The sequence below is a fragment of the Electrophorus electricus genome, chromosome 11, assembly GCF_013358815.1.
Source record: "Electrophorus electricus isolate fEleEle1 chromosome 11, fEleEle1.pri, whole genome shotgun sequence".
NCBI lineage: Eukaryota > Metazoa > Chordata > Actinopteri > Gymnotiformes > Gymnotidae > Electrophorus > Electrophorus electricus.
In genome coordinates this window covers 11,066,977-11,090,820 of record NC_049545.1, presented here as the reverse complement: position 1 = coordinate 11,090,820, position 23,844 = coordinate 11,066,977, and the positions used below count along the sequence as shown (strand labels likewise).

Sequence of the window (23,844 nt, the reverse complement as noted above, 5' to 3'; positions counted from 1 at the left end):
ATCTATCTATCTAGATTTGATTTTAATAATATTTTAAAGCCATCGATTCATTGGCCATAAATAATTTTGGAATACATTATCAGTGTGAAGCATTTTGCTTACTTTTCAAGCAAACTCCGTTAGTGTATGCAATGTGAGAATACACTCCATTAATGTATTATTCTTTGTCTCCTGAGAAAAATCGCGCCCATTGGCTGAACTGTATATCCCTTTTACCACAGACCAGCGTTTATCAACCCTGAAGCGCCGTGAAGCGCCCTCTAGTGGTCCTCAGGGGGAGGCAACAGTGGTCCGGCACTTTAATGGCACTTTAAGCACTTTAAGTCATAAAAGTATACACGAAAAAATAATTTAGTATAAGTAAGAATCGAGAGATTAATCGTGTTCAAATTATAAACCTTACATAAATATTAACAAATGCACAAATAAAAACATATCGCAGATGTAACTCAAGGAACTTTTGCTGGAGACAACGCAGCCGCGGGCGCCTGATGCAAACAATTTTGCGTAGAAAATAGATTTTTGCTTTCATATGAGCCCGTTGTGCTTTCTAGTTGTAAACACGTGGGCCGTGCGCGGGGAAAGGCCTGTATATTCACAGACGCGCTACCGTTTGGAGAGGGTCGCTTCGTAAACGAGGCACCCCATTCGTTACGCTGTACACGTGATCTGAAACCAGGAAAACCCAATGGAGTCTGTAAATACTCCGGAAAACTAGACTACTGTCTACTCGGAGATGTGGGTTCCGTCAGCGGGGGGTAAAATAAGAAAAGGACCCACTCAGAGTTATTATGGCAACGTGACACGTAGTTCCACAGCGAAAGGTACATTTGTTTTACGTCTTTTTAAATTAAGACTACCCCACAAAGAATGACTGTTTACAAACGGAGGCCCAGTTTAACTGGCGTTAGCGAAACAGCTAGGTTAGCTAGATAGATGTTTGCTAACGCTAACTGTCAGGGACCCCCATTTGCGCCGACACGAAACCTGAATAAATGTACTGTTTTATAGGATTGACTAACATTTAAAAGTCAAGAGAAAGTCTAGTGGGTGATCGAATATGTATAGCTAGACAGGCGTTATTAGGTTAGCTGGCTAGCTGTATTGTCTATCGTTTCGCGACATTCAGTGCTTAGTTGACTGACATCCTTCCACCTTGGGTTTCAGACAGTCACATCAACACAAGCAGTACAAATGCTGCTCGTCCGGTTGGATATGGTAGCATACACTGTATTGAATCTAGATTTAACATTCACTAAAATCATGTCAGCTACAGCCTTTCATAGTAAGGTTTTGTATTTTAGTGGTGGATAATGTAGCTAGCTGCCTAGCTAAGGCAGCTAGCCGTCTGATCAAAGTGATCGAGTTCACAGTCGTGAAAAGTGTAGACCAGGCCGTGTTTTCAGTGTTAATTTAGCATCTAAAGTTAATCTGCGTATCTGCTTGTGACATGTTCAATGGATTTTTATTTGCAGCTATGTGATGATTCCCTTGTTGCATGATTCTCGTAAATATATCACCACCATATCACACTATGATTAGTATTCACGAAGCAATTTCCGTGTCGTTTCGATGTTTGTGGCATTCTGTAATTTCAGAGAAGCTGGTCAGGCTGTTGGGCTTTCTGTATAACAAGCACAAAGAAAGAAACCGCTTAGTACATCTGCTCTGACATGCCCAGGAGCTGTTGCTAAAATTCCCTTCATGCAGATCATTCTTTCGCGGCAGCCTAGACGTTCCGCCTAAGTCGCAAATTTAGTCCCACATCTACATCTAAATAGCGCGTCCTCCATCCAATATTTCGTGTTTTTTCTGACATGCAATAGACCGTCACGTTTTTGTTTTGACCTCCCACCCCCGCGCCGCCAAATGACGCGTGAAAAAAATCTTATGCTGCTGTTTGATGAATGATGGGCAAAAATTAAGTGGTTTGTCACTCCACATAGTTTTTTACCCTGTAGCGGTACGACTGTTGTTCCTGTGTGGTACTGCTGCTTCGTATTCCTGCATGATATTGCTCCATGGAGCAGCTTCATTTGATGAGATTTAAAGAATTGAGTTGGATCGGTTAAGGTGTTTCTTTACACGTCAGCATTTATTTTTCTTCACACCAACAGTCACAATCACTAATGACAGTTAAACCAGGTCCACTGTGTTCCATATATATCTGGTGTATTTCTCCCTTTATGGTAGACTTTGACACCTCTGGTACTTACTTTACTGGCATTGCAAATACCATATGTAAAAACAACTCTGGACCTTTCACTAGCTCACTTGTACATGGCCTAATAATGCGAAGACACAGATAGCACAAATAAGCAGCCAACTGTCAAATTACCTTGGGTCATTAAAACAGAAGGACTGTGTTTAATAAGAACTTTAATAGTTGGCTGAAATGTTATCTGCTATAGATGTTAGCATGGAGTCTTTACTTTGACATAATTTCCATTGTTTATGTACAAATACAGTTGTGGTCAAAAGTTTTGAGACTGACACAAAGTTTGGTTTTCACAAAGTTTACTGCCTCTGTTTTTTTGGGGGTTTTTTTGGTCAGATGTTTATAATTGTACTTCACTATACCACATAAGCAGTTCAAGTTTTTTTTAAAAACTTTTTTTTATTGACAAATACATCCAGTTTAAGCAGACTTAATATTTACAATGTTGACCCTTCTTTTTGAAAACTTCTGCAATTCGCCTTGGCATGCTGGATATCAGCTTCTGGACAAAATCTTGACTGAAGGCAACCATTCTTGCCTAATCAGTGCTTGGAGTTGATCACAGTTTGTCCACAAACTCCGTCATGCTGGAAAAAGCATTGTTCATCACCAAATTGCTCCTGGATCATTGGGAGCAGCATGCCAAGGCAAATTGCAGAGGTCTTATAAAAGAAGTGGCAACACAGTAAATATTAAGTCTTTGCTTAAACTGGATGCATTTGTCAATAAAAGGTTAAAAAACTTGTGAAATGCTTATAATTGTACTTCATTACACTATATAAACATCTGACAAAGTGATCTAAAAAACTGAGGCATTAAAGTTTGTGAAAACCAAAATTTGTCACTCAAAACTTTTGTCCATGACTGTGCAGTGTGCTTGAGTACAGAGACAAAACAACAAAAATGGTAATTCTTCAAATTTTTGTGGACTACAATTTTATTTAAATACTACCCAACCGTAATCTCTTTGTACATTTAACATACAGATAAACTTTGTAAAAATGAATTTAAGAATGCCATCACTCAAAGGATCTAGAAGCTTAGGTTTCATTTTCTCCTAAAGTGTGCCATGAGCTGAGTGTATTGCCATACTTCTTGCTTCCGCATTGCTGACAACACAGGGCTTTCATACTGGCATGTCTGAGCATTGTCTGGTCTTAGTGCTGCAACGTGTATAGGCAGATGATCATATAAATGAACGACGGGGAAGGGTGATGGTAGCCCCTTGTTCTTTAGATATAATTCAAAATAGCTTTGCCATGTCATTGCAGCCTTGCCACAACCACTACTTCAGCCTTATCCTGCTTTTGCTAAAAGTCTTGGGCAGACTGACAATCTCATATATACTGTAACCTCAGTATACTCGCAGTACATAGCTTGGTTAATACTATATACCCCAGTTGCATTACGCTGGAGTTGCAATGCATTTATCATTACTGGCGTATAAATGAGCAGCACTGATTATATGTCCGTGTTGTTTCCCAGCTGTAATTTACCTGTTTCTCAGAAATAGTTTGAAAGGTCTAAAGTTGATTCAAACCATACTTGTAGTGGGGGCTTCCAAATCAGCATCTGGCCCCCTACATTTGACCCTTCTGTCATATCTGAGGCATCACTTCCTTTTTGCACTATAGAAGCAGCGACAGGTCATCCATTAGAAGCCCCTAAACTCAGTCACAGATTGTGACTGCCATTAAGCATTATTTTAGAATGATTTCAGTTATTGGTGTATGCCGTTTTAGACCATACTAAATTCCTATGAATGTGTTTATTAAGAAGGGTATCTTGTATGTAGGATTATTAATTATTGGATATGTATTGCTAAATTTTGAGATGACTGTTATGTATTTCATCTGTAGTGGGGTCTAACCATGGATAACAACAAGATCAACCACAGTCTGGTTCCTAGTATCGATGACTTGGATAATTACCTCAACAAACACAATTCCAACTTGGTATGGTTGCTTGTGGGTAAGACATCCTTTATTGCTGACATTCTCAGTCCCTCAAAATTTGACATTTGTGTCCAGTAGATTGATCATTTTCAAGTTTGCAACTGAAATAAAGTGGTTATCCTAAATTGCTTTTTAACCATTTTTGTGTGTGTTTTTCACAGCCACTATTCTGTCCTGTGGATGGATTATATACTTGACCTACTACAATTCCCGTAACATTGGACTCATCCTAACCCTCATTATCAACAGAGTATACAAAAATGGATATCTTCACATTGGTCAGTAAATGTGTGCTTATATGTGTGAGAAAGGAAAGAAAACCCAGGTGGATAAGCTCCTGATCCATGCTTTAGTGGGCTCAGTGTGGTGTTTGTGCTTGCAGGCTCATTTTCCTTTTCTGTGCTCTCCGGGAAGGTCATGTTCCGAGATGTCTACTACATCAATGAGGACATGTCAATTAGGTATCCCCGCCTGTTGAACAGTTTTACTCATTCATCGATCAGCCTGGCCTTTCTGCTCTGTTTAGGTTTTGTACACTGAACTGACTTTGCTTTTTTTTTCCCCTCCTTGAAGTCTTGAAGTACTTCAGCACACATGCCTGAGACATCCAATACTACTTGAATTATGCTTTCACATTCCTGTTGAACGCTTCTTATATCAGCATAAGTCTAGAAGAGACAAAAATGTTAATGTTTCATTGACCAAACTACCAAATACGTTTCCTAGAATTCAAGATGGTTTCCTTATATTTCGCTGGTGGAAGATGTATAATCCCAATCAGAAACAGCATGGTAAGTGCAAAACCTTTTTGTACTATTTCCAATGTATTTTGTATTCTTGCATGAAAGTTATTACTAAGAAGTTTGTTTGGTAATAATTAGTTTTGACCTGGTGTTTTAGTTCAAACGTTCTAGCAAGTCTATGCATGGTCATGTCAGGTCAAATTCTGTAGAATTGTGATTAGATTTTGTTTCTGCCTGCAGACCCAAAGGCTGAGACACGGTTGTATGTCACCGTTAACGGCTTTGAGTTCCACGTATATAACCGCACAGATCTTTATGCGCGGCTTCAAGAGACATTTGGCTTGGAGCCCACCCTCATCCCGCCCCGGCGAGATGAGGAGAAGGGCCATGAGGAGCAAAACAGGTAACCGTAATCTCCCAAATCCTCCCCTGAAGCAATGTAAACACTAAGATTTGTTGTTGATTTACCTTTGGTTTATGTTTCTTCTGTATATCCCAAAGTGCACATGATTTATTTTTTGCTGAATACCTTGGGGGAACATGTTCTGCTGGCTAATAAAAAAAGCCTGATAAGTTTGTTGAAGGGTATTTCCTCTGTTGAATCAGTTGTATAGTTGTGACATTTTTTGCCCCATGCTCCTTTTGTTTGTATGAATGCTTTATCTCTGGTGCACACTTGTCTTTAAATAAAGGGATTTTGTGCGTTCTTTTTCAAGTGTTCACATCACAGCTGAATCTCAGGACCCCTCTTCATCTTGGAGGTCTCTCATACCTGTCATAAAACTCAACATCAGCACGGTGAGTACTGCAGTGAGGCAAGACTTGCTGTTCATTTGCTTGTAGAGCCCATATCACTCAGACACCCCCCTCCCTGATCTAACCAAGCTAAATGCTTCTTTCTAAACATCAGGAAAACTGGACTCAACCTCTTCCACTCCCCTCTTTGTCTCCCCCTCACTGTGTCCTCCTCAGGGTCGGGTAGCGTTCGGTAATAACCACCTTCCCCAGACTCTGTGTATGAGCTTTGATGACGCCTTCCTCACATATGCCACCAAGCCTCCTAGCAGCCACCTGGATCAGTTCATGCACATAGTGAAGGGGTCGCTGGAGAACGTGCGTGTGATGCTGGTGCCCAGCCCCCGCTACCTTGGCCTTCAGAACGATGAGTACGTTTCATCTGTCCACCACCAAGCCTTGCCCGGAAAGCCTCAGTAGGGTAGAAGTGTTTAGTGTGTATTTCAACCACACGCGTGTTAATGCTGTTCTAATGTGTTCATTAAGATTTATAAATCATGTGTTAAATGAATAAATGTCACCAGAGATCATTTACATAATTAAACTCAAAATTCAAGTTGAATTTAAAGATGTATAACTGGGGATTTAATAGGGCATATTTATTCTTGTTTATTTCACGTTTTATCTTTTGGGTCTTTTTATGAGTCTTGTGTGAGTAGTTCAGCACTGTTGTACAGCTCTCGCTTAGCATCTATCTGAATGTTTAGACATTTAAATTAGACTGCATTTAAATACTTAATGACCTAGTTAAAAACAGACTTGGCTCTGTGGAGGAAATGTGAATATATTGTTCATTAATACTTTGGGTAGCCTTGAAATGTGTCGTCAATAGTGCATAAATGGTGCAGATTTTTAAACTTGTTATTCCTTGAGCATGTGGGATTCCTTCATTTTAAATGAATTATAAGCTTTCAAGACACAAGAAAGATATTGTAACATATTAAAAATGTTTGTATGATAGTAAACAAGACATATTAAGCATCCATAAATGCCGCTCAAAACCCAACCAAATTGGCTCATTGATCCTAGCTGAGAGCAGCCTCAGTGGGATCCTAACATTCCAGTAAGTGCTCTTGATTGACAGCCTGCCATCACAGACTAACAGCCAGCTATATAATGGCATAAGCAAGAAGAATTGGAATCAAACAACTATACATGACCCTACCATTGAAAATGCAAATGAAGAATGCAAATCATTTTGAAATTTCAGTAACAGTAGGTGGGAACCTGCATGGACTTAACTGCATAATAACTAGCACTGACTATGAGTTCTCCTGTAGTTAATGTCAGTTTAGCCTAAGCAGGCTAACGCTAATGGAACTTTACTCAACATTGTAGTCACTCATTTCAGATTAGAAAGGCAGAAATTCTGAAAAATTGGCCATTTACTTTAGACTTTGGAATGGTATTAAAATGACAAACTTTGTATATGGGTATAGTTTAGCCAGATGATGGAAAATAGCTGATTTTGGAAGAAAACATAGATTAGGGTTCCCTGAGCTTTAAGATTTAGTTAGCACACTTTCCTTATGTTCAGTTACAAACAATTACTAAATATTTATAGTAGGTAGACACTTCCCACAAACAGCTATGTAATTAGATCAGAAGCACTAGGGGGAATGTTAATAATTGTATTAGTTCTCTAGTTAACAGGCTCATCTCTATTGAATAAACTCCTTTGAGAAAACTGCAAAACTGTCTTTTCTTCACCACCTGCTTGGTCTTTCACTGTTCCCTTGATATTATACATAATTAAGTGAGATGAAGTGAAATGAAGGCTCAGTGTGGTTGACACATTTTGTGTCAATGACATTAATTACAGTGTTTTAGGGGTTAAATGAGGTTTAATTGTATCTGACTATAAATGATTGTGTAAGGTCATGTACGGGCTAAAACATAATTATTAACACACAGTTGTTCCAATTACTTTGCTTACTTTTCAGGCCACCCAGACTCATGGGAGAGGGATTTGTTGTCATGCAATCAAACGATGTAGACATTTACTATTACCAGGATGAACCAGGTTTGTGCATGTTTTATTTTTTATCTATTCATTCATCTGTTCTTTAATGGATGATTATTAATGCAAGTGAACATTTCGACTGGCTATACTCCATGGCTTACAGTAATACAAAGGGCAGGTGAAGGTAATTGCTACTGCCCTTGCAGTGATGTGTGTTTGTATGCAGGTCTGGTCCCTGAGGAGCTGGAGAACGGGGATACGGAAGGCTGCTCTGAGGGTACTAAGCTTCAGGACCTGCCTCCATGCTGGGGCTTGGACATAGTGTGTGGGAAAGGAACAGACTTCAACTATGGACCATGGGCAGACAGACAGAGGTGTGTACACACACACACGCACACACACGGACAGACAAACACAGTGTTTCAGCATTGTTTCCTAATTTGCTGATTGTGTCTTCGCAGGGATAGCCTGTGGAAATTTTTCCTGCCTGCAGACTATCAGCCAATGAAAGTGAGTGATGTTCCCATGCCAGGGAAGGCCAGACAAATCCTGGCCTTCGAGCTCCGGATGAACATCATAGCAGATGCTACTATAGACCTGCTGTTCACCAAGAACAGGGTATACTTTCGCACTTTCTCCCTCTGTGTGTTTTACTTGTTTTTCAGTGTAGCTCACAGTCCACCTATTATTCATATTCATTTTCACAGGAGACGAATGCCATTCATGTGAATGTTGGTGCAGGATCATATTTGGAGGTCAACATTCCAATGACTATTGGAGAAAATGGTAATTATAAAATCTTTCATATTTGAAAGCTCCAATTTATGGTCTTAAATGATTTAGTTCTGTAAGATATATTTTGAGATCAAGGTTTTAGAACATATCATTTCTTCCTTCTCTCTCTTTCCCCCACACACCCAGGTTACTCCCCCACTGTTAAAGGCCAGTTACTGCATGTGGACACCACCAGCAGTATGCAGTACAGGACCCTTCTGGAGACTGAGATGCTGGCTGTGAGTTAACGTGGCTGTGTGTAGGGAGGTATATGTATGGGTGGGTGTATGGCCGGCGTATTAACTGTTTCTCCTTTCTCCTCCTGTTCAGTTCCACGTGATCGCTAGTTATCCACGTGTGTGGAACATGCCTCAGTCCTGGCAATGTGAGATTGAGGTGTACAAAGCCACTTACCACTTCATCTATGCACAGAAGAATTTCTTCACAGGTAACTACACTTAAATGTCTGGCCTGCAGCTGTACATCTTACAGGTGCTTGGGTCTGCCTTTATCTTCTCTTTAGAGTTGTTGCCCTTTTCTGATTTCATGTCATTCTGATTTCGTGTATAGATTTGATCCAAGACTGGGCCAGTGACAGTGAGCCAGATATCTACTCATTTGTTCCGTACTCCTGGAAGTTCAAAATGCTTTTACACCAGTTCGAGATGATATGGGCTGCCAATCAGCACAACTGGATTGACTGCTCCACCAAACAACAAGAGAATGGTGAGGGGGTCTAGTAAGGTAGTTGATATAATGCTTTAGGAACTCTGAAATTTCTATTAAAAAAAAAAAAAAACTTCTATAACTTTCTATAAGCCTCAAAAAAACTAACACTCCCAAATAAGTTTCTAGTGATTTGCAACACTACTATAATTCCTATAGTTTCCTAGTTTTGCATGCTGTTATTTTTTCAAAAGTCTTCCCAAGGATCCTCCTGAATCTGCTTCTTTTATCTTTCCAGTGTATCTCGCTGCCTGCGGAGAAACTCTGAACATTGACTTCACTTTACCCTTTAACGAGTTTGTTCCCACCACCTGTAACACACGTTTCTCTTTGAGAGTGAGTAGAGGAACTTAAACTTCACACACTCGTTTCTGGTTGTACTGGCAAGCTTAAGAACACCTTCATATGCCTCTGACTTTCTCCGTCGTTGCCTCTGATGGCTGATTGTTGGCAACTGTCCCTTATCTTTTTTCTCACAGGCTGAAGACACAGACATGCGTTTGTGTTTGCCTGACTGCCACCCTAGCCGATATCCCCTGCTCACCCTGGCCAAGGACTACCAGCACAGCAGGGCTGCTCCAGACAACGGCATGCAACCTGAGGCACAAGGAGCTCCTCCCAAGATCGGCAAGGCTCGCTGGAGGAACATGACCCATGCCGAGTATGGAGACTCTACCTTTTTTTATTCTTCCTTACTTTCATATTTTCATATGTCTGTTATACTGTTGGCTAATACTCATGGATTTTGGTTCGTCTAGGGCTGGATGGGTGGACTGCTGGAGTGTGCCAAATTTTCTGCTCATTATAGACTATACCTGGCATCCCATTTACCCTCAGAAATCTGACCAGCAGCTCAAACAGTCCTGTGAGTTATTTAATGTTCTAAGGCTGTTTAGTCACATTTATGCTTTTAAGCTGTGGGTTGTACGGTATGGCCAAAAGTTCAATATTGGGTTAATATGAGTAAGTGTTGTATATTCAAAATAATTATATAATAGCTGTGTTTGGGCCTGTGAGAGACTTATCACTCCTTATGTTTAAGGTTAACATTGGCCATGCTTCTAGCTCTGCATAAGTTAATTTGCATCTGTGTATTATCATGCCACTGCATGGTCTAAGTAAATATTAGAACTGAGCAGACCATAGTGTAAATACCTATCTTCCCCTGTCTGTAGTGTCTGAGATGGAGGACCACGCACCCCCTGTTCCTCCTCCCCCTCGGGTACCGTCTGACCCCAGCCTCTTACCCCCAGACCGGCTGCATGTGGAGATGGAACTCAGTCCTGACTCCCATATCATCCTTTATGGGCCCCTGCTGAGAGCATTGCTGTCTATTAAGGTACGAAGGAGCCTCTAAGCTAAACTCCCCGTGGCCCTAGGAGCGAGCAATTTATGTAAAGTCTATTGAGTTCTTACACAGCATGCTTCAACCTGGCTTGATGTACAAGAACACAAACTGATCGAAAAGCACAGTTTTTGTCTTAGTAAGTTAAAGTAAGACAGTTCTGCTCACTGTGACTCTGTGGGTTTGTGCAGGAGAACTACTTTGGTGAGGATGACATGTACACTGACTTTGAAGAGTCTCTGTCCAGCCCAGTCCTGAGTTCATGTTCCTCATCTTCTGGCTGGACTGGAGTGGGTTTGGAGGAGAACAGCCACAAAGACATGCCCCACCCTCTCACACTACGCCCCTGGGACATAACTGTGCTCATCAATGTTCACAAGGTCCATGGGCGCCTGCCTACGGTGGGTAAAATGCACACAACAACTTTGGTTGTGATCATTAGTGGCATTATGGCAGAACCTTGTGGAACCCCATGCACATATTTTTGCTAATGAAGCTTTGTCTTTGTATGACAGCATTGTAGCAGTGACAGTCCAGAAGGTCCGACTGGGTGTCTGGAGCGTCTGTGTTTTGAGATGAAGAAGGGCTACAAAGAGACCTTGCTCCAGCTTGTCCTCTCTCCTCTTCACGTGTTTGTCAGTGATAACTACCAGGTGGTCTTCATGTTGCCTTGCTATGATGGTGGTCATTTTATCTCAGGTCACACAGAGCTTTTAAACAGTTATTTTATTTGCTGTCATTCTTGCATCTTCTCTTTATTGTACAGCGTCCTGCTGTTGACGGAGTGTTGCGTGATGGACACCTGAGTCTCTCAGGTCTACAGATGCGAGCTCATGCCATGTTCTCAGCTGAAGGGCTACCAGTGGGCAGCGACACACTTGAGTATGCCTGGCTAATTGATGTGCAGGCTGGCGCTCTCACGGGCAAAGTCACTGTGCCGCAGGTGGGTGGCAGAATGTGATTAAAGTCTGGATTACTTCGCATATAATCGAGTGAATCAGTCTGGGGATGAAGTGTAAGTGATGATGGGCGATGATATTTGTGTCTTTGTTTCAGTGTGCCTCCCTGCTAGAGTGGGGTGAGTCTTTTTTGTTTCATGTGGTGTCTCGAGAGTTCCAGCTGGAGCAGCCTAAACCCTCTGCCACTTGTCAGCATGGAGTTGACCAGAGAGTCTGTGACTCCAAGGTGGGACTTTTCACTGAGAACTTGCACATGAATCAGAACCACTCTGCTATGGTGCCAGAAAGTGAACTTGCTGAACTGAAGCGTATAAATTGTGTGTGCAGTACGCAGCCTTGCCTGGACCTTGTCGGACATCTGAAGACTTAAAGTATACGATGACTCGGTTGTCAGTGGATGGAGCCCAGGTTTTCATCGTGGAGCACGGCTGTGCAGCCAACATTAAGGTCCGTCGCAGAAATGGCCCCATGCGCTCTACCCCATGTATAGCTGAATGAACATTGCAGCAGTCACTCATCTGGAGCTGTTATGGCAGTACTGATCTAGAGGGACTTTCTTAAGGTAAATCTACAGTAAATATAAGTATTAGATTGAGTGTATGTGTGTGTTCCCTCCTCAGACAGGAGCGCTGAGGCTGGCGAACTGTAACCTGCACACAGCAGCGGTAGGGGAGGGCATCAGTGCTGCTCTTCAGGATGTTGTTATTGCTCAGTTCATCGAGCAGCAAGAAGTAGCAAGGCAAGGCCTGCCTCAACCCCTCCTGCGACGATCTAACTGGCTAGAGGCTGGCTCTGTGACCTTTAACCTCATCACTGCGGATGTGGCATTGGCTGCTGACCATCCAGCCAAACATGTGGTGCAGAGGCAGTTCCTGGAACTCCATGACATGCAGACCAAGAGGTGAGTGCATTTATAAGCCATAAATGCCTTACAGCCACATTTGCCAGGCATTGTCAAAGGATTGCCCACTTCCACAATGCAGAGGACTCCACTATCAATTTAACCAGGTAGAATCTAATAAAAAAAATTCAATCATAAAAAACTCATTCACAGTTATGTTTACACGTTTGAATTGTAATAGACACAGGAATGCCAGTAACGCATACAATTTCACACCGAAGGAAAATCATCCATAAATGATTTTTAAAGCACTAGTTGCTTGCCATGCTTATAGTGTTGCATGCGTATAGTGTTGTGGTGAAAGTGTGTGTGTGTGACTGTGTCTGTGCATCAGGCTGTGGTTCTTGTGGCCAGAGGAGAAGTATAAGCGAAGCAGAAACCGTTGTGGGTGTTTGGGTGGATGCCGTTTTTTCGGAGGCTCAACTGGTGGTTTGGACTTTTTCCGCTTGGAAGAAATCACCCCCTCGTCAAGCTCCGCCTTTTCAAGTGGCAGTGCTGAGAATGACATGAGCTATGGCCAATCATTGTTGCAACCTGGGGAGTGGATAGTCACCAAAGAACAACCTAAACTACCTGACAGTATGTTAATTACTTTACTCTGGATTCCTGTTTCTCTGTCTCACTCAGCTGCCTTGTTTAGGTGCTTTCCTTGGGCTTTGCATTTTGTTGCTTTTCATATCTGATTTAACGTAATACTTTTTAAAACATTTTAATTTCATATTGTAGACTTGATGTACATGCTGGTTAACTCTGTCTTTTTTGCAGCTAAAGGCGTGGGCATACGTAAGGATGCATGTTCTCCTGTTCCGATGGCTGACATGGAGAGGCGTGGCCAGCATCTGAGTCTACAGGTACCTCAGCGTTCTCACAGCTCTGCCTCTTCCTCTGAGGAAAACTCATCTTCCAGTGCTGCCCTACCACTGCTGGCTAGCGAGCGAGAAAGCCCCTCCCCCTGTGCAGAGTGAGCGTCTTAAATGCACACACACACACAGCCAAGTAAATTAAATTGGGATAGTATGATTGTATGTTTATGGAAGTCTCATCATGAATTCATATAATCTGTGTGTGTGTGTTTGTACAGGTTAATGAGTGTGACCACTGATGGACCTGTCCCTGAAGGTCAACCAATGCGTTCTCCTCTCCGCTCACCCCTTAAACGCCAGTCATCTGTTCATTCGGGCCGCCTCGGTAGCACCAAGAGCCTATCGGCTGCTGTTTTTGCAGAGAAGGCTCCACCCCCTGCCGGTGTGCAGTTTAGCAGCGAAGTGTCCCGTAGTGATGAAAATGTTTTAGACTCGCCACGACAACGGCGGAGCTACAGCTCATTCCCTTTCACTCCTTCGGCAGATTCGAGCACTTTCCATCAGTACCGCTCAGTGGACTCTTCCATGTCTGTTGCCGACAGTGAGGCTTATTTCAGTGCCAATGAGGACTTTGAGCCAATCAGCAGTGACGAGGGCCCGGGCACATACCCTGGAAGGAAACGGAGACGGAGACAGCAAGGACAGCCCCATATTGAACATAGTCGCACATCAATATATCACAGTGTAGAAGGGCCACTTTCACTTACAGAGCCCCGCCTACCTCAGTTGCCTAGCCACGCCTCCCAGGCATCTTTTGTCTCCGCACTTGGGTTGGAAGAAGAGGGCTCCTTGGACACAGAGAGAGCTGATCCTGGTTTGCTAACAACGCAGCCCCACCTGATGGCTTGTTACCATAGTTATCTTGCACATTATCACGTGTCAAACTGGTCTGTCAGGCAACCCACCAATAAAAGAACATCCAAGTCATCTCTGCACCGGCCTCTGGACTTGGACACACCCACTAGTGAAGAAAGCTCTGTGTCTTTTGATCAGTTGTCCATTCCTTCCTTTAAGGTGTGTATGTGTGTATTCGTGTTTGATTTCTAGAGCTCATATTAACCTTGAAACGTATGCTATGAAATGTCATGGGATTTCTCTGATGTTCTGCAGATTATGAAGGCAGGTCTATCTGCCAGCTCGCTGTTAGACAGGGGGGTTCAGCTCATGGGAGATTTAAGCAGGTAACGTGACATGGTGCACCGATGCCTTACTCTTGTATGTGCCATTTATGAGCATATGTCTAGTATTTACCGATATGTTTGCGTGTGCGTGTGTCTGTCTGTGTGTGTTAGCACTCCATACACCCCTCTTGACAAGCGAGCAATGGAAAACACTGATGAGGACACGACCACGGAAGACTGGACCATGGATCAGCCCCTGGCCCAGACTAGGACCACCGCTATCGTCGAGGTGAAAGGAGCAGTTAATGTGGTGCTCACACCCCTGGTGGCAGAAGCGCTGGACAGGCCAGTACTCCATTAGCAACCTGGATGTTTATTAATGAGCTTTAATGGATGACATAATGTAGGCTCAATGTTGCTGTATTGTGTCCTGCAGGTACATCAGGTCCATGGTGCACTATGCCAGCATACGTCATCCAGCTTCCATCCTAGATGATCTTCATGGCAAAGTGCTGAATGAGGCATATCAGATCAGCAAGTCCACGGTGTCCGAGTCCGTAAGTAACCGTGTACATGCTCCAGGCATGTGGAAAATGCAGGCATGTTTCTCTGCTGTGGTGAAATATAGATAAATGAAGACAAAGACATCAGTTATAATTCTTTCAACATGTGTGTGCGATGCAGAGTACTGGCAAGCCAGAGCATAAAATCTCTAAGACTGAAGGCACCACTCCAGGATCCCTGAACATGTCACACGGCCAGACAGACCTGTCAATCAAACCAGACAATGTGAAAATAAAGGGCCTGCAAGCTAATGTTACCATCCCAAAGGTATCTGTGTCTGTGTGTCGGTGCTTCTGTGATGCATAGAAAATCTGCAGATCGACTGTGTGTGTGACTGTGTGTGTCTGCGCACACATCTGCAGGTGAATCTTTGTGTGCTGCAAGCCTCAGTAGAAGAAGGTTCTCCCTCTAATAAGAACATCACACATGTCTCTCTTGTGGCCCTCTGCTTCGACAGAATTGCTACCCAGCTCCGAATGAACAGGTATGAAGAAGCGTACACCCATATGCTCTCATCTCTCTCACTCTCTATATCTCTTCTACAGGATGGTAAATAATGGGAGCAAAGAGACTGTTATGTTGCGTTTAACATGGCGTAATGTACAGGGGAATAGTGGAGGACACGGAGAAGACCTCCGCAGTGCTGGAGAAGTTCTCATCGGCCTCCAAGATGGCACCTCAGTCCAGTGGCTCCTTGCGCTCCAATGCTGGCGTGGAGAAAGGCAAAGAGATCGCGGCCAGACTCAACATCCATCGCATACACAGCCAGCTGCGTGGGCTGGACTCGTCAGGTGGGTGCCCAGATCGCCATGCTCACGCCTGCACCATTTATCAGCTCTGTAGCAGTTCACGTGGTTAAGAATTTGCATTAACCTGCCGGTCACTTCATGAGGTTTTTGCTGTGTTTGCAGATCTGGGTGCGAGTGCTATAACTGCCATTCCATTTGAGAAGTCCAAAGTCCTCTTCAGCCTAGAGGAGACGGACGACTTTGCCTTAGTGGATGAGACAGAAGCTTCAGTCACCATGGACCACATCCCAGATCACGCCTCTGACCCCTCCCGATCTGGGGCGAGCCCTGAGAAATGGGGTTGGATCATGTTTGAGTGTGGGATTGAGAACCTCACTGTTAAAGGTATTGTCCATGACTAGGAATATGGTTACATTGCTTTGTAAGTAATTAGTCATGCTGTGAAATAGATGTGTGTGTGTGTGTTTGTGTGTGTGTTTGCTTGGTCGTTCTGCTTTTCCCAGGGGGACGTCAGTCAGGGGCAGTGCTCTACAGCGCATTTGGAGTGATGAGTGGTGCTGAAGCTGGTGTTAGGGGCGGGGTGTCAAAATCAAATGGTTCGAGTGGCTCTCAGACAGGAAGTGGCTACAGCACTGATGTATCTGATGACAACCTGCCCAACGATACACACAGCCCCACCTCTGAGCCCAACAACAACTCGGACTCCGACGAGCAGGTACTGACGCGTCATCTTCTATCTGATCGAGCCAGCCTCTGTTTCGTGATGCTTTCTCACTGGCTACAAATGTTGGTCATTTTAAGGACGAGGGGGTGGAGTCTGACGACTTGAAGAAGGACCTCCCCTTGTTGCCCCCTCCCCCTGACTCCAGCAGTATGAAGCTTACCATAAAGGAGATCTGGTTCAGTTTTGCCGCTCCAACTAACATACGCTCGCAAACACAGGCCATGTCCAGGTATAAACAGTCAAACAGTCACGTGGAAGTTCATTTGGCCCCTAACAAACTTGGCCTCTTACTAAACCAAGGTAAAAACCTTCCACTGTTCCGGATTTTCCGGATGCTCTGTTTTGTAACAGGCAGCTGAACCTGTTGAGCACAGCGACCCCTGCAGTTGGTGCATGGCTAGTGCCGATCGACCAGCTGAAATCCTCACTGCAGAAACTGGAAATGGAGGCCACCCTGCGTGTGTGTGCCGTTATGGGCTGCATCATGACCGAGGCTCTGGAGGTCAGAAATACACCCCCCGGATGAGTACGAATACACGTTCAGCACTTTCAGCTCAAAGGTAGTCCCACTGATCTGATAAGTGTGTGTGTTTTATTGTAACAGAAAAAGAGCATTCACATCCCATTACGGAGCAAGTATAATCGCGTGACCAAGCGAGCACGGTACCTTCACGAAAACCCGTCCTGTTTGTTGTGTAATATTTTACACCGCTACCTACAACAAGCAGATTACAGTATTATAGAGGAGGCTACTATGGTAAGAGTTCATACTGTTACTGTGTGGGGGTGGGGAGAGGAAGGGAGGAACATTTTTTTTGCACATTCTAACTTTTCTTCTCTCGTTGCTCAGAATGATGGCCTCCCTGCCCTGGTCACACTGAAAAAAGGTTTGGTCGCTTTGGCGCGACAGTGGATGAAGTTCATCATCGTCACCCAAGCCTTTAAGGCAGTTGGCCTGCTACGACCCAATCAACTGCCAAAACCCAAAGAGCCCGCACCTACAGATCTGGACCCCACCATCTGTGTGGATAGTGGCGCTGCCCTTCAAAGTGACACCAGTGCTGATGGTGTGGAGTTTGAATTTGATGCAGGTAACGCATGCGCACACACACACACACACACACACACACACTGTACATACGTGCTGTTTTGATCTATAATACATGTTCCTCTGGTTGTCATGCTGTGTTTAGGCACTGTTAGTGAGCACACAATGCTACTGGAGGGTGTGTGCAGTCGCCCTGTTCCCACTGGAAATTCGGCTCCTGTGAGTGGTGTTGAGATCATGAGGAAATTGTCTAAATCTCACACACACAATGAGTCCGGTCTTAGGATAAAGGTATGTGACGAATGTCATTTAGTTTTCAGTTGTGTTATTGGTGTGATGTGTTATGAACTTGTAATACTGTTGTCGTTATTGCTTTCAGGGGTCCCATCCTTACCAGTCTCTTAGTTACACAAGTGGAGACACAGCAGCTGATTCGCCAGCTCATGTGAGTCGGACAGGGCTTCAGTCCAATCATAGCCCGCGCAAGGAGTCATTGCTAAGCTACCTGACAGGAAGCTTCCCTAGCCTCCATAACCTGCTGGATGCCACGCCTCCTCGCACTAGTGAGCCAGTGGCAGCCAAGAGCAGCTCTCTGACACGTACAGGTATACTGCCAACTTCAGATGGAAAGTGGTTCCATTAAATATCTAATCTAAATATGTACACTGCCTGGCCAAAAAAAAGGTTACACACACTAATATTTCGTTGGACCGCCTTTAACTTGGATTACAGCACACATTCGATGTGGCATTGTTTCCACAAGCTTCTGCAATGTCACAACCTTTATTTCTGTCCAGAGTTGCATTAATTTTCCCCCAAGATCTTGTATTGATGATGGGAGATTTGGACCACTGCACAAAGTCTTCTCCAGCACATCCCAAAGATTCTCAGTGGGGTTCAGGTCTGGACTCTGTAGTGGCCAATCCATATGTAAAAATGATGTCTCATGCTCCCTGAACCACTCTTTCACAATTTGAGCCCAATGAATCCTGGCATTGTCATCTTGGAATATGCCCGTGCCATCGGGGAAGAAAAAATGCATTGATGGAATAACCTGGTCATTCAATATATTCAGGTAGTCAGCTGACATCATTCTTTGGGCACATGACATTGCTGAACCTAGACCTGACCAACTGCAGCAACCCCAGATCATAGCGCTGCCCCCACAGGCTTGTACAGTAGGCACTAGGCATGATGGGTGCATCACTTCAGCCGCCTCTCTTCTTACCTTGATGCACCTATCACTTTGGAACAGGGTAAATCTGGACTCATCAGACCACATGACCTTCTTTCATTGCTCCAGAGTCCAATCTTTATGCTCCCTAGCAAAATGAAGCTGTTTTTGCCAGTTAGCCTCACTGCCAAGTGGTTTTCTTAAGACTATACAGCTGTTTAGTCCTAATCCCTTGAGTTCTCGTGTGTGTGTGTGTGTGTGTGTGTGTGTGTGTGTGTGTGTGTGTGTGTGTGTGTGTAAATGCTCTTACTTTCACTATTAAACATATCCCTGAGTTCTACTGTTGTTTTTCTTCGATTTGATTTCACCACGTTTACATGATCGCCGATCACGATCATTCAAGATTTTTTTCTGACCACATTCCTTCCTCAAAGATTGTTTCCCCACTGTCCTTCCACATTTTAATAATGCGTTGGACAGCTCTTATCCCGATTTTAGTAGTTTCAGCAATCTCCTTAGATGTTTTCTCTTTTTGATCCAATAATTTGACCCTTCTGAAACAGATTGAAACATCTTTTCCACGACCACAGGATGTGTCTTTTGACATGGTTGTTTAACAAATGAGAAGCTACTCACTGCATCAGTTAGGGTTAAATAACTTGTTGCCAGCTGAAACATAATCACCCATGCAGTAATTATCCAATGGGAGGCTCTTACGTATTTGCTTAGTTAAATCCAGGTGGTGACCTTTTTTTTGGCCAGGGTGTGTGTGTGTGTGTGTGTGTGTGTGTGTTTATATATATATATATATATATATATATAAAATAAATATAAATATAAATAAAAAAATCTCATTGAAGTATCACCATTTGGTGTTGCCTAGGTAACAGCCTTGGCACAGATGTGCTCACTGAGCATCCTCTCTTGTCTGAGCCGTGCTCCGTCAGCTTCTACAACTGGATGTCCATCGCTGTGGGAAACCGCTCAGGGGGCAACGTGCAGGAGTCTCCAATCAACCGCTCTCAGCACAACAGCCTGCAGACAGGAGGTGTGTGGGCATGCATGTGGGCCTTTGTGGCTTTGGCATGTGTGTGTTTCTACACAGTGATGAATAATGTATTGTTCCTCTGTAGGCATGCTCCCAACCATTCCGTCAGCATCTGACTTTAACACAGTTCTATCAAGTGATCAGAACACGATGGACACGCACTCTCAGCACTCACACTCACAACACAGCACCAGCCAGGAAGACCTGCTGGAGCAAGACGAGACCAACCTCTGCCCTGCAGCGGTGCAGCTGGCTGATGCACAGGTGTGTGTATACACACACCCAAACTCCCACACTCAATTAATACATTTGAAATTTAATTTGATCATATCTTTAACTTTGTGTGTGTGTGTGTGTGTGTCTAGGTGGTGTTTAAGCCTTTGCTGAGTCACACTGGGATTCAGCCTCAGGATGCACCCCCACTTAGCTATAAGATGTATTTCGGAGAGCATCTGTCCTTCAGTGGGACTCTGGAGTGTCTGAGGGCTGACATTGTGGACTCAGACACCAGCAAAGACAGGAAGAACAAGAAAGTGCGCAGGTAATGCACATCTCGCTTTGGCTTCATGCAGATCCACGCCTGCAAAGTTACTGTGATTAGAGCCATCAGGATTGATATTTATGGCAACCATGGCTTATAACTTTTTTTGGTTAGTCAGATTTAGCTGATTGTCATGTTCATCACAGTGTATTAGATGTAGTACAGGGCAATATTCAAGCAGTAATCTATTACTGTGTGACAGCATAGTTTGTGTATGTGTGTGTATGTGTGTATGTGTGTGTGTGTGTGTGTGTGTGTGTGTGTGTGTGTGTGTGTCGCAGGCAGGGCATGGTGAACCTCCCGCCTTTGGAGTTCAAACCTGCTCTGATGATCGAGACGTTCAGCGTGAACGCCGTCGTGCTGGAGAAGTGCATGTCGTCTGTGCCGTCGACCAGCGCGCTCTCCTTCCATGAGCTGAGCCGGCGGCCACAGGCGAGTGTGCACTGCCACTTCACGCTGGCCTGCCAGGCCATCCGCCAGCACGTGGACATGGCACTGGTGCGCCTCATCCACCAGTTCAGCACCATGATCGACGACATCAAGGCCACGCAGACGGACATTAAGTTGAACCGCTACACAGCCGGCTCCGCCTCGCCCACACCCACCTTCAAGGGGCGCCCGTACCGCGAGTTCCGCTCGTCCGAGTTCAGTCGCAGCTCCCGCGGCAGCCTGAACGGTGTGCTGCGCCTCACTGCGCAGAAGAACAAGCGTGTGGGCGCCGGGTCGGGCATGGACACGCTGCCGCGAAACCGGGAGCCACGGGGGCGGAGCTCGCTGGGAAGGTCCGAGAGGCGCACGTCCAAGGCGTCGCGCAAAGGCTCGCGAGATGTGGCCGACCACGTGGCCATCCAGATGGACGACTCGGACTCGATCACGGTGTCGGAGCAGAGTGAGCCGTCGGCCGAGTGCTGGCAGAACATGTACAAGCTGCTCAACTTCTACTCACTCATCTCGGACCCGACAGGCATCCTGGAGAAGACCCAAGAAAACGGGCTGTCAGGTTGGCAAAGCAGTACCGCCGCTGTTTAGGCCTTTTGGCTGAGCCTTCTAGCTGTTTTGCGTTTGAAGAGTTTTTTTGGCTTTTCTCCTTCATAGATGGTGGGCGGAGCCCTGCAGAGCCCTCATGCCGCTTGGCATTGGACTCGGAGGCGGAGTCTCCGCCAAGCCGGCCAGGGCGGAGACGGAGCTTGGTGAGCTCAGAGCCTCAGCATGTCACGCTGATCGTGTTCGGAGTGGGTATGGTGAACCGTACACACCTGGAGGCAGACATCGGAGGACTGACCATGGAGGCAGAACTAAAGAAAATACACGGCAGCTTCACACTGAAGGAAAAAATGAAGGGTAACTGCTACAAAATCACACCCACTCTTCATTCCCAGTGCCCATGCACACGCATTAACACATCTCTCGCCCTGCACAGATATCCTTCATCAGAAGATGACTGAAACCTGTGCGTCGGCTCACATCGGCGGTGTGAACATTGTGCTTCTGGAGGGCATTACACCAGACATCCAGTCAGTATGAGCTTAAGCCTAGCCATACGGCCCACTCATTTTGACCTAAACTCTAAAATTTGATCTGTAACCAACCTAAGCACCAATATGTATTTTTAAACCTTCGCTACAAAACACTTCACAACTTAATTACAGCATGTGTGCTACCTCTGGTATGCAGTGAAAAATGTTAAATAAATTTTTATGTTACTTTCAGTGTGATATTCTGACATGTTGACAGTGTTTTGTCTTTTGTGTACTTGTTTCCTTATTAGTTATTTTATCTGTTTATTTTTTAACCTTGTTTTTTAGATTTTATCTAATGGACATATTGGCCATTCTTGGGTTATTTTGAGAGAACTTTTTCTTTCTTTCTTTCTTTCTTTCTTTCTTTCTTTCTTTCTTTCTTTCTTTCTTTCTTTCTTTCTGTCTTTCTGTCTTTCTTTTTCTGTCTGTATTTTCTTTCTCATGTTCTCTTGTCTCTTTCTCTCTGTTTTTCTGCCTCTCTCACTGGCAGACTGGAGGACTTCCCAACCTCCCCTACCAGCACAGCCAAGCAAGAGTTTCTGTATGTTCCACTTCCTTTCTACAAACCTTCCTTATTCCCCATAACCCTTTTTACAACCTCTCATCACTTCTTGCCTGTGAGCTCAACTCCCGTGACCGACGCAGTTTAACACTATAAATTGCAGAGCTTGTCTGTGGCTTTTTTGGAACATTTGTATGTTTTCTTACTCCATCGTGTGCTCTACTAAAAGTGATCATTATGTGATGCCTAACTAGTCTGTGTACAGTGTTGGGTCATTTACTGTTAAACAGTGACATCAAACAAGACAAGCAAGGGGACAAATGCATTTATTCACAGATGTCATAAATTGAATTTCCATGTATAATCTGGTTTTGTAAAGGTTTGGTGATTTTTGTTTTATTTGTGTGTGTGTTTGTGTGTGTGTGTGTGTGTGTGTGTGTGTCTGTGTGTGTGTGTGTGTGTTTTAGGACGGTGGTGAAGTGTAACATTGCTAAATCTCAGGCTCTGTACAGCGCTCAGCGTGGGCTGAAGACCAATAACGCTGCTGTGTTTAAAGTGGGCGCCATCATGATCAACATCCCACAACACCCTGCAACGCTGCACAGCATGATGGTGCGCAGCTCGCACCAGCTCTCCAAGCAGATCTCCGACCTCATCCGGCAGCCTGCCAATTCGTGAGTCAGATGCAAACTTGGAAAAACAACTGAGAAGCCTCACTCCACTACCATACTTTACATTCATGGTATCCCATGTTCTTCCAGATACTAACTCGGATCAATTTAATTTCAGCCCACCCCCAAACAGGGAAGACACACCCACCCCACAGCCATCTGACAAGGCCTCAAGTGTCAATCAGACTCCAGTCGAAGCTATCGAGTTCCCGCAGCTACCCGAAGGCCTGGAGAAGAAGCCAATCGTGCTGAAGTTCAGTGCCATGCTGGATGGCATCACCATCGGTGCCGCCCTGCTGCCCTCCCTCAAGGCAGAGTACAAGATGGGCAGAATGAAGAGCCATGGGATGACTGGTACTGGCAATTGCATTATTACTGGATAGTGATGTGTGGATGATGTGCCAAATGAGTTATTGAATTCTGCCTTTAAGAGGTTTTTTTTTTTTTAATAGATCCTGGTTTATTGGTCACTCAAACTAGAAGCTGCTACACCCTGAATGTGTAATATTCAGTCTGTAGCAGTACTGTAGAGGAGAAAGCATTGTGCTAAATTGGTGCTATAATGTTCCTCGTTGCTTCGCAGGGGCCCAGACGAGGTTCACGTTTGAACTGCCCAATCACAAGCTGTGCTTCCAGTCTAAGGTGTCGCCGGTGGACATGTCGGCCATGCCTCCCTCTGCCAGCCTGACCCTCCCACCGGTCACCATGTCAGGGGAATACATCATTCAGGAGCACGAGGGCCACAGCGACACGGCCTGGGCCCCCGACGACATGCCCACCAAGCATGGCAGCTACCTGCAGGGCAACTACCTGCGGTGCCTGGCTGAGGTGAGTGAGTCGCACCGAGTGACTGAGGTGGATTTACGCCCATCTTTGTCGATCACACAGGCTTCGCGTTTTACTTTATTGTGGATGGCAACTGAGCTTGAGTTTGTTCTTT

The 23,844-nt window shown here is 44.6% G+C and overlaps 1 protein-coding gene across 6 annotated transcripts in view; it reads left to right on the top strand.

Moving 5' to 3' along the window:
• The first annotated feature begins 684 nt into the window (after positions 1-684).
• The window catches only part of kiaa1109 (KIAA1109 ortholog), a 39,163-nt gene continuing 16,003 nt past the window's right edge, over positions 685-23,844 (top strand). For 5 of the 6 annotated variants that reach the window (XM_035531724.1, XM_035531722.1, XM_035531723.1 and 2 more), the window contains exons 1-52: positions 685-824; positions 4,078-4,189; positions 4,335-4,451; positions 4,556-4,634; positions 4,900-4,964; positions 5,157-5,319; positions 5,633-5,714; positions 5,889-6,082; positions 7,655-7,734; positions 7,901-8,048; positions 8,136-8,292; positions 8,382-8,460; positions 8,596-8,687; positions 8,779-8,896; positions 9,019-9,174; positions 9,413-9,510; positions 9,654-9,835; positions 9,933-10,039; positions 10,350-10,513; positions 10,711-10,920; positions 11,035-11,172; positions 11,286-11,462; positions 11,576-11,704; positions 11,806-11,925; positions 12,099-12,379; positions 12,714-12,958; positions 13,145-13,340; positions 13,461-14,256; positions 14,353-14,423; positions 14,535-14,708; positions 14,800-14,920; positions 15,048-15,194; positions 15,290-15,411; positions 15,534-15,718; positions 15,839-16,060; positions 16,180-16,391; positions 16,478-16,629; positions 16,752-16,902; positions 17,005-17,157; positions 17,251-17,491; positions 17,594-17,739; positions 17,828-18,053; positions 19,506-19,670; positions 19,756-19,934; positions 20,036-20,211; positions 20,493-21,211; positions 21,307-21,552; positions 21,632-21,725; positions 22,222-22,272; positions 22,701-22,907; positions 23,023-23,258; positions 23,488-23,732. In XM_035531724.1, coding sequence (XP_035387617.1) covers positions 4,090-4,189; positions 4,335-4,451; positions 4,556-4,634; positions 4,900-4,964; positions 5,157-5,319; positions 5,633-5,714; positions 5,889-6,082; positions 7,655-7,734; positions 7,901-8,048; positions 8,136-8,292; positions 8,382-8,460; positions 8,596-8,687; positions 8,779-8,896; positions 9,019-9,174; positions 9,413-9,510; positions 9,654-9,835; positions 9,933-10,039; positions 10,350-10,513; positions 10,711-10,920; positions 11,035-11,172; positions 11,286-11,462; positions 11,576-11,704; positions 11,806-11,925; positions 12,099-12,379; positions 12,714-12,958; positions 13,145-13,340; positions 13,461-14,256; positions 14,353-14,423; positions 14,535-14,708; positions 14,800-14,920; positions 15,048-15,194; positions 15,290-15,411; positions 15,534-15,718; positions 15,839-16,060; positions 16,180-16,391; positions 16,478-16,629; positions 16,752-16,902; positions 17,005-17,157; positions 17,251-17,491; positions 17,594-17,739; positions 17,828-18,053; positions 19,506-19,670; positions 19,756-19,934; positions 20,036-20,211; positions 20,493-21,211; positions 21,307-21,552; positions 21,632-21,725; positions 22,222-22,272; positions 22,701-22,907; positions 23,023-23,258; positions 23,488-23,732 — 9,114 coding nt within the window. In that variant the 5' untranslated portion in view covers positions 685-824; positions 4,078-4,089. The remainder of the gene's footprint in view (positions 825-4,077; positions 4,190-4,334; positions 4,452-4,555; positions 4,635-4,899; positions 4,965-5,156; positions 5,320-5,632; positions 5,715-5,888; positions 6,083-7,654; positions 7,735-7,900; positions 8,049-8,135; positions 8,293-8,381; positions 8,461-8,595; positions 8,688-8,778; positions 8,897-9,018; positions 9,175-9,412; positions 9,511-9,653; positions 9,836-9,932; positions 10,040-10,349; positions 10,514-10,710; positions 10,921-11,034; positions 11,173-11,285; positions 11,463-11,575; positions 11,705-11,805; positions 11,926-12,098; positions 12,380-12,713; positions 12,959-13,144; positions 13,341-13,460; positions 14,257-14,352; positions 14,424-14,534; positions 14,709-14,799; positions 14,921-15,047; positions 15,195-15,289; positions 15,412-15,533; positions 15,719-15,838; positions 16,061-16,179; positions 16,392-16,477; positions 16,630-16,751; positions 16,903-17,004; positions 17,158-17,250; positions 17,492-17,593; positions 17,740-17,827; positions 18,054-19,505; positions 19,671-19,755; positions 19,935-20,035; positions 20,212-20,492; positions 21,212-21,306; positions 21,553-21,631; positions 21,726-22,221; positions 22,273-22,700; positions 22,908-23,022; positions 23,259-23,487; positions 23,733-23,844) is intronic. The other variant, XM_035531721.1, reaches the window with a different exon arrangement.